This window comes from Pteropus alecto, unplaced genomic scaffold (genome assembly GCF_000325575.1).
Source record: "Pteropus alecto unplaced genomic scaffold, ASM32557v1 scaffold155, whole genome shotgun sequence".
NCBI classification, from domain to species: domain Eukaryota; kingdom Metazoa; phylum Chordata; class Mammalia; order Chiroptera; family Pteropodidae; genus Pteropus; species Pteropus alecto.
Window position 1 is genome coordinate 12,100,851 of NW_006438113.1, and position 8,527 is coordinate 12,109,377.

The 8,527-nt window shown below is 52.8% G+C and overlaps 1 protein-coding gene across 1 annotated transcript in view; it reads left to right on the forward strand.

Annotated features, from left to right (window-relative positions):
• The window catches only part of SPOCK2 (SPARC (osteonectin), cwcv and kazal like domains proteoglycan 2), a 32,368-nt gene that overhangs the window by 14,531 nt on the left and 9,310 nt on the right, over nucleotides 1-8,527 (forward strand). The window contains exons 3-6 of the mRNA XM_006915537.3: nucleotides 5,088-5,096; nucleotides 5,461-5,506; nucleotides 5,766-5,880; nucleotides 7,576-7,690. Of these exons, the coding sequence (XP_006915599.2) occupies nucleotides 5,088-5,096; nucleotides 5,461-5,506; nucleotides 5,766-5,880; nucleotides 7,576-7,690 (285 nt within the window). The remainder of the gene's footprint in view (nucleotides 1-5,087; nucleotides 5,097-5,460; nucleotides 5,507-5,765; nucleotides 5,881-7,575; nucleotides 7,691-8,527) is intronic.

Below are 8,527 nucleotides of genomic sequence, written 5' to 3' on the forward strand. Positions count from 1 at the left end.
ACATTTTCCAGAATGAGAGCAAACTGTATATTCAGTGAAGAGTTTTAAGGAGAGAGAGACATGATAATAATTGTGTTCTGGAAAGATCTGTGTAGCTGCAGCAGTGTGGAGGACTGACAGACGGACGAAGGGAGACCCCTGAGGAAACACTACAGTGATTGAGGTCAGCGTTGGGAAGGTAGGAACAGTGGGTGTGGCGAGGAGAGGGCAGGCTAGAGCGAGGAGGAAGTGGAGTAGGCAGGACAGGGGAAGATAAGAACGGGGAAGAGTCTGGCTTGATATTGTAAGATTGGAAAGGGCTACATGATATATGCTCCAAAGGAAAAGCCTGGAGTTGGGAGTCAGGAGGCTGGGTTCTAGTGAGCTGGCCTCATCCTCTGACACTGAGCATCTGCTTTGCGCACGGCACTGTTAGAGGGAGAGAATAGCTGCTCTTTTTCATCTCTGAGGCCCCATGTGAGAGGTGAAGACACAGAGAAGATAAGAAGAGCATTAGACAAGATGTGGAGCCGAAAGGCCCTTAGACCTGAGAGCTGGTGCCGGGGGCTCACTCAGCTGCCTGCTTAGCCCCAGCGGGAGGTCTCCAGAGCCAGCCAGCCAGGAGATTGCAGTGGGCTCAGGTGGGACTTGGGCAGTGGATGGTTTAAGAAGCTCCAAGGGTGATTCTGATGTGCAGCCATAGCTGAGAGGTACCCACGTGGCACAGAGGAGGACTCTTAACCCTGAGGGGAAGTGACTTGCTGAGGCTACACTACGAGGCGAGTTTAAAGCAGATTCCAGGTCCAAAGTCTTCCTTGCAAAAAAAAACCCCTCTCTCCCAGACTCTGCTCCTCTCTTAATGGGAGACCCCACCTACCTATAAGGTGGGGTGTCGGGTCAGTCCTGTCGAGTCCAGTCCAGGAGTCCTGGCTCGCTTCCTCACCTGTTTTGTGACCCTTGGCCAGTTGTTCTGCCTCTCTGAGCCTCAGTTTCCTCAGTTTTTATGGGGTTAATTCTAATGGTCCTGCTTACTTCACAGGGTCATGAGGGTAAAAGGAAGACAGACATAAACACATTTGGAGAGGACTTAATTTAAAAGCACCATGAAACACAAGCCATGGTGCACTTGTACATTCCCAATGTTTTTCCACGTGCCAGCTCTGTGCTGAACACACCAGGTGCAGGGGTGGTCACGGGTGGCCAGACCAACCAGGTGAAAGAACCAGGTGAAATAGATGTGCTGTCCTTTTCCCAGAACTTTAGATCTCAACCTATGGCCCATCTCTCCACTGGCCCGGCCCTCACTCCAGGGCAAATCCCCCTTTCTCAGGGGAAAACTCCATCTATGGCAGCAGAGGCAGGGGAGCTAAGGCAGAATTGGCCAGGGCAGAATCAGGCCTCCTTCTCCTGAGAAGACCTGGTGCCTTTATTAAACCATTTCTCACAAGTGCTAATGAGCCCACTGGGTACCATAAATAGACACTGATAAATTGAAAGGCGTTATTCACACTTGCCAACAAACACCTCTTTTTCAGCTTATAGATGGGCCAGCCCACACCCTACCTCAGGGGGCCTAAGTGTGGCCCTGGGCTCTGCCCCCATGCTGCCTCTTAGGACTTCCCCGTCACCTCTCCCCCTCTGAGGCCCCTTGGGGGCAACTCTCCTCATAACTCTCCCTGCAGTGGCCTCCTTCTTCTCTACTTCAGGGGCTTCTTGTGTGGCCTCTGCCCGTTTTCTGCTTCTCCACCATTTTCTTCACCCAGAGTCCATGATCTCTTCTGCTCTAACAGAGATTAAAAGAGATTGTGTCTGTGGGGTGCCTGGTGTCCAGAAAGCACCCCACCAGGCACCCCACAGACACAATCTCTTTTAATCTCTCAGTAGTCCCAGGAGATAGGTGCTGAGCTCCTAAAGGTCAGGGTGCTCGCTTGCCCAAGGCAAGCTGGCAAGGGGAGCACGGGGGTTCTGTGTGATGCCATGGCCTCTCTCCTCACCCCTCTCTGTCAAGCTGCTCCTGTTCTCCTGGGGGCAAGGGTCCTGGGATCCAGAACCACTCAGGTCTCCCTTTACCCGCTCAACACGGTGGAGACAGGGAGCTTAGCTAGAACCGAGGACAGCACTTGTATACAGAAGGGGCTCAGTTGCTGCAGGCTGAATCAGGGGGAGAAGTTGGCTCCATACCAGGGCTCTAACTAACAAGCTGGACAGAAAACTCCTTTTTTAAAACTTCCTTTCCCCCCACTCCACTTTCCTCTGGAGTTCTAGTCAAAAATTCTTGGTCTTGACCTTCGAGAACCCACTTTGTAGAGAGTCCCAAAGGCTTCTGCTGGCAGCCTGGTCGGAGATTGCAGCAGAGTAGGGCGAGAGTGTGGGAGTGAGCAGGCGTGGAGGCCCTCGGCTGACAGCCTAGCCCCCTCCCTACCAGTTCAGGCGCGAGTGGGTTCTGGGCATACAGACCATGTTGGTTGGGGGCCTGGGACTCAAACCAGCCAACACCAGCCACGTCCCCTGTCCTCTTTACAGCCTTACGCTCAGTCCCCTCTCAGGGAATGATAGAGCAGACGTGAAGACTCCAGCTTGATGGAGGCCAGTACTTACTTTTGCTCCAACCTTGTAACCCTAGCTTCAGCCACTTGGCTACTCTTATTCTCCATTTCCCATGTGTGGTGGTGTGGACACCAACGGAGGACACCTACCCCCGAGAAGTTCCTGGGGAAGAAGAGCCAGGTCTGGGCTGGCTTTCTCTGGCCCTAGCAAGTGAGAGAAATTGTGCTCAGTTCCCTGTCAGCTGTCCTGTGGTCTTCTTAGAAGCTTGCACAGGGGCTTAACAGGGCTCAGGCCATGTCCTATGGAACTGGGTGGGTGCCTGAGCTTAGAGCCTGGGCTGATATGTTCATTGCCCAGGGGATGCCCAGGCCAGGCTCCTGTCGAGTCCAGTCCGGGAGTCCTGGCTCGCTTCCTCACCTGTTTCGTGTTTCCTGGGGCCTTCCTCCTTCCTACTCTTGGGTTCAAGGACTGCAGGACACTTGGCTGCTTAGATATATGTGGGGGGTGGGGGGCAGGTACAGGCAGAGTGAAAGGGGAATGAGAAACAAGAGAGAGAGAAAGAGGGGAGAGACACGGAGACATTCGGACAAAGAGATGCCCAGAGACACACATGAAAGCAAGACAGAAAGAGAGCAGAGCTGGTACAAGCCAGATCCTCCTCACAGGGGAAAGGTCTGCTGCTCTCTTGCCGCCTCCCCTCCCTTCCTATCCCTGTCTCACCCTCTCTCCCTGTGGAAGAGGCAGGAAGACTAAGCTGGAGGGAGAGACTTGGTCCTCAAGTGTGAAAACTGGAGGCTGCTCTCAGATGTGTGCTTTGTTACTTCGTTTCTGGATAAAACCCATCTGGCCGTGGGTGAGTTGCCTTGAAGTGTCCTTATTTACTACTGTTGCTTACACATGTACACATGCTCATAGATGAGCACCTGTACATATATATTGCTTCAGAATACATGTCTGTGAGTGTGCATGTATGCACCCAGGGCCTGCATGCATGCACACACATGTGCAGAAGCTCCCACTCAGCACACATCTGACCACAGTGTTCTTTACCTGGGTGTTAATGCCAACTGCCTGCTCTGCCCTGACCCCTTTCTGGCCTTTGCCTAGGAGGACACGTTGGTGAGGCCCACGTCCCTGCTTGTTCCTCTGATGCTAGTCACCTCCCAGAGGAGGCTTCCAGGGGGCTTTCAAAGCAGTGTGGATGTCCTCCTTTATGCTGCTTGCTGCCCCTATGAGGCTTCTGTCTGGTGTAGGAGCCCCATGCCCTTCCCCCGAGGCCTGACAGGTGTCTGGCTTCTCCTCCCTCCCCTCCCTGCCACTGCCCCACAGCGTGGCTTCTGTCCTTCATCCCTGCACAACTCTGATCCTTGGGCAGGCAGTACTCAGGATCAGGGGGCAGTTGTATGTGGCTCCTCATGCCCTTCTACCTCCATCCAGAGGAGACCGACCGATAGCTGGCTCTTTGGCACTGCCAGCCTCCAGTCCTGAGCAGCCCTCTTCCCTGGCTGGCAGAGCTTTCACGAGGAGTACCCTGGGAGCTGTTTGTCAGTTTTCAACCACTTTCACCATAGAGGGAAGTTGGGAAACCAGAATGAGTTGGGGGCTTTGTGCCAGTGAGATAGATTGGGTGATTGCTCTGCCTCTGGTCACTCTGGGGTCCATGGGCCCAGGGGAGGCTCTCGTGGCCAGAGCAGGGTGGGGAGCGATCTCCCATGTGCCTTAGGTCTTGGAGACTGTGTGTTGTAGCCAGAAGAGAGGTCTGTGTTGGGCGTCGGGAGACCTGGGCTCAGTGACAGTGGGACCTGGGTAAGGTAAATGTCCTGTCTCTGAGCTTTCTGGCCTCTCCTGAGCCAGATGACCTCAGAGGGCCTTTTCAGGATACTCTGAATCTGAGGATTTGCAGCTGGACTGTGGTAACTGAGGAAGCCTTCAATATTGGGAGGGACTGTGGCCTTCCTTTCTTTTACTGCACCATCTGAATTCTGCAGGAAAGTCAGATCTAGAGTGAAAAACAGTCCCTGTGCAGCCTAGAAGAGAGGTCCTCCTTCTGCCTCACTCTCATGGTGGACAAGTTTCAGGGGAGAGAAATGCCAAGGGAGGGACCCTAGCAAAGGAAAACAGTGGTGTTTCTGCGATGCCCAGGGCACAGGTGTGAGAATCACTCTTCCCAGGTAGTATGGGCCCTCAGACATCTGTCCTAATGGTGGGGCCAGGGCTGGGCCATTGGGAACAGCTTCGGGGCCTGGAGGAGAAGGATGGGGCCTCACCCTCTCAATGCCATGGGCTTCACCCCTATTGCGCCTAGGGCTGGCCCTAAGTGGGCCCAGGTCTTCAGCTTTCTGTGATGAAGATATAGGAATACTGTCCTCCAATTAGAGGCTCTAGCGGTCAGAGGACCATAGCAATCAAAGACCGTTGCTCAGCGCCCATGGCCATGTGATGAAGCCAGGGGAGCTCTGGGACCTCACGGTCTGAGAGTTGACCTCACACTGAAATCCCCCTCTCTCCCTTTCTCCTCCTGCTCCATTTCCCGTGGCCTGCTGCTGCTTCCTGATCCCTAGGAGGTGGAGGTGAGTACTGCCTGGAGCTCCGCTGCATGTGGTCCACTCTGAGGTTGCACTCTCTTCTTCTCTCCCTCTGCATTTTCGCCCCAACTTCTTCCCTGCAGCATCCAGTGTGGGATGGAGGGAGGAATAAAGAATTTATGGGAGAAGCTGGAAGGGATTCTGGACATGGGTTTAGAGGAAAGGAGAGGCAGCTGGCAGGGCTTGGGTAGACAGGAGTCATCTGGGTAGCCACCCAGGATGGTGGCAATTTGCATGTAAAAGCAGTGGCCCAGGCTTTTACTCTTCCTCGCCTTGGAGCTGAACCTCTATTGTGATATGTGCATCTTAGCCTGTCCCTTCTTCCTTGTCCCTCTCTGTCCTTCCCTAGGATGACTACATCAAGAGCTGGGAGGATAATCAGCAAGGAGATGAAGGTAATATGTCCTTCCCAGAAGGGGGAAGGTGACAGACACCCGTGAAGACTTAAAGCTAGAGAGCAAGTCCTGACCCTGGCCTTGGGTGCTCCTTGGGCAGCCAGGTGCCTGTGAGGGTGGGACGTCTGAGCTGAGGAGCTCTGGCTATTGAGGGTTACTGGGGAGAGGGGCTTCCCAGCTCAGTAGTGGGACTGGGGACTCCTGGCCTCTCTGGCACTGATTCTCAGATGACCTACATCCTGATTGTATATCCCTGCAGCCCTAGACACCACCAAGGACCCCTGCCAGAAGGTGAAGTGCAGCCATCACAAAGTGTGCATTGCCCAGGGTTACCAGCGGGCCATGTGCATCAGCCGCAAGAAGCTGGAGCACAGGTGAGGGGCTTGGGGAGCTGGCAGCCCTGGATGGGGTTTGCTTAAAGAGTAAGGGCTCAATTAATCTTCTCCTATGCATTAGTTACCTTTTGCTGCAAAACAAAGTACCCCAAAACTTAGTGGCTTGAAACAACAGATGTATATTATCTCACACAGTTTCTGAAGGTCAGGAATCCAGAAGTGGTTCTGTAGGATGGTTCTCGCTTAGGGTCTGTCTGTCAAGAGGTTACAACTAAGATGTTGGCTGGGGCTGTATCATCTGAAAGCTGGACATCTGAAAGCTCCTCACATAGCTGTTGGCTGGAGTCCTCAGTTCCTAGTCACATGGGCCTCTCCATGGATGCTTGAATATCCTTACAATATGGCAGCCGACTTCCCTTAAGATGAGTCATCCAAGGGAGAGAGAGCGAGAAGGAAGCCGTGAGGTTACAACCAAGATGTTGGCTGGGGCTGTATCATCTGAAAGCTGGACATCTGAAAGCTCCTCACATAGCTGTTGGCTGGAGTCCTCAGTTCCTAGTCACATGGGCCTCTCCATGGATGCTTGAATATCCTTACAATATGGCAGCCGACTTCCCTTAAGATGAGTCATCCAAGGGAGAGAGAGCGAGGAGGAAGCCACATTTCATTTATGCCTTAGTCTTGGAAATCACATCATTACTTCTGCCACTTCTATTTGATAGGAGCGAGTCATAAGTACTGCCACACTCTAAAGGAGAGGAATTCGGCTCCATCTTTTGAAGGAAGGAATGTCAGAGAATTTTCAGATATATTTTAAAACCATCACACTGTGTGAGATCAGTCACCAAATATGTGGGACTCTGGAAAAGTCAAATCTCCCCTCTGGGCCTTGCTGTCCATATCCGTAAGACAAATAGGTTGGCCCAGATAGTTTGAGGTTCTTTCCAGCTCTGATATGCAATGACTTCATGAAATAGTAGCTTCTGAGGCTCTCGGAGGAGGGAATGGGTGAGGGGCCTTTGAGGCCTTAGCTTCAGCCCAAGGACGAGACCCTGCCTGGCGCCAGGACCCCTGGAAAAGGTCCCAATTCCCTTCCCTCTTTTTTGAATCAGAAACAGAGACCAGAGACTTAGGGTGATAATCTTAGATGCTTGCAGGGGCCTGGCAGGTAATGTAATGTGTGCAGAGAGCTCAGTGACAGACCACTCTGGTGAGCCCAGGCCCTGTGGAAAGGGGCATCTTCCATTTTACAAAGAAAGGCCCAGAATCCCAATTTTTATGTGAACTCTTCCATTTTGTAAATGTTGGTGAATATCTCAATTAAAAACAAAAACCCTTGGTGGCTAAACAAAATGAGTCTACAGGCCAGATGTGGCCCACAGGCTATCACTTCGTAACCTCTGGTTTGGTCTGGCCCCTTTAAGCGAAGTGCAACTCCTTTTTACATCATACAGTCAGACCTGGAGTTGCTGCCTGAAGACCCTGCTGGACTCAGTGACCCCTGGAAAAGGGAGAGCTGGCAGTCTGTACCCTGCCCAGTTGGTTCCACCCTTCTGAGAGGAAGGTCTGGCTGTGGATGATGGGGGAAGGTAGCGGGGGCAGGGAGGCGGCTGCATCTGCTATAGATTGCCGGGTCCAGCTTCATGTTGGAATTTGTCTCCCTAACCTTCCCTCTCCTTGGCCCTCTCTCATTTTCGTCTCTATCCCTGTCTCTTCTCCATCCCTCTCCTGTAGGATCAAGCAGCCTGCCCTGAAACTCCATGGAAACAGGGACACCATCTGCAAGCCCTGTCACATGGCCCAGCTGGCCTCGGTCTGTGGCTCTGATGGCCATACTTACAGCTCCACGGTGAGGAACCCTGGCCCCAGGTGGGGTGGGGGTAGGGTGCACCTTGAGGCCACAGGGAGCCGAGAGGATTATGCAGTGTGGGCACGGGGGTGCCCTCAGGGACTCCCAGTGCTGATGTGGGATTAGAAGAGCTCAGTCAGTACATTCAGTATGGCCGATCACAGTAGGGATTCCTGAGCCCTGGGCTCAGGCCACCTGAAAGTCTGAGCCAGACCCTTGCCCCTGACCTTGGGCAGGTACAGATAGGGAGTGGGGCCTGGAAAATGAATGTAGTCAGGTAACTACAAGTCAGAATGAATGAAGAAAGTACTGGGGGCTATGGAAGGAGGTAGCTCTGTCCTCCAGTGGATGAGGGTGAAGGACAGAGCTTTCCACAGGGAGATTCCACATGGAGGGGGTGGTGTTCACCAGCTCTGATATGCAATGACTTCATGAAATAGTTAGGGCTGTAGCTTCTGAGGCTCTCGGAGGAGGGAATGTTCTCAGGCAGGAATAAATGCCCTTCCGTGAGATGACGTGAGAAGGAACAGTGGTTGAGGGAACAGATTCCTACCTTATGAGATTTTTGTGAGGATTAAATGAGACGATGTTTGTGAAAGCATCTTACACACTTTGGAGTACCGTGGAAGTGCAAGTGCTAATTGTCAATGCTTCTGCTAGCAACGAGGAGTTGGGAATTGCTTGGTGTTTGGAGGGCACTGACTATTAGCTTGGGTTGGGTTCTAGGGCTTAAGAACCCTTTGGGGGTGAAATGCAGATTTAAGGAAAGTCTCCCCACGTCCTTGGCTGTGACTGAACTTGGGGAGGAGATGAAGAAGAGAAGAAAGGGAGGGGAAA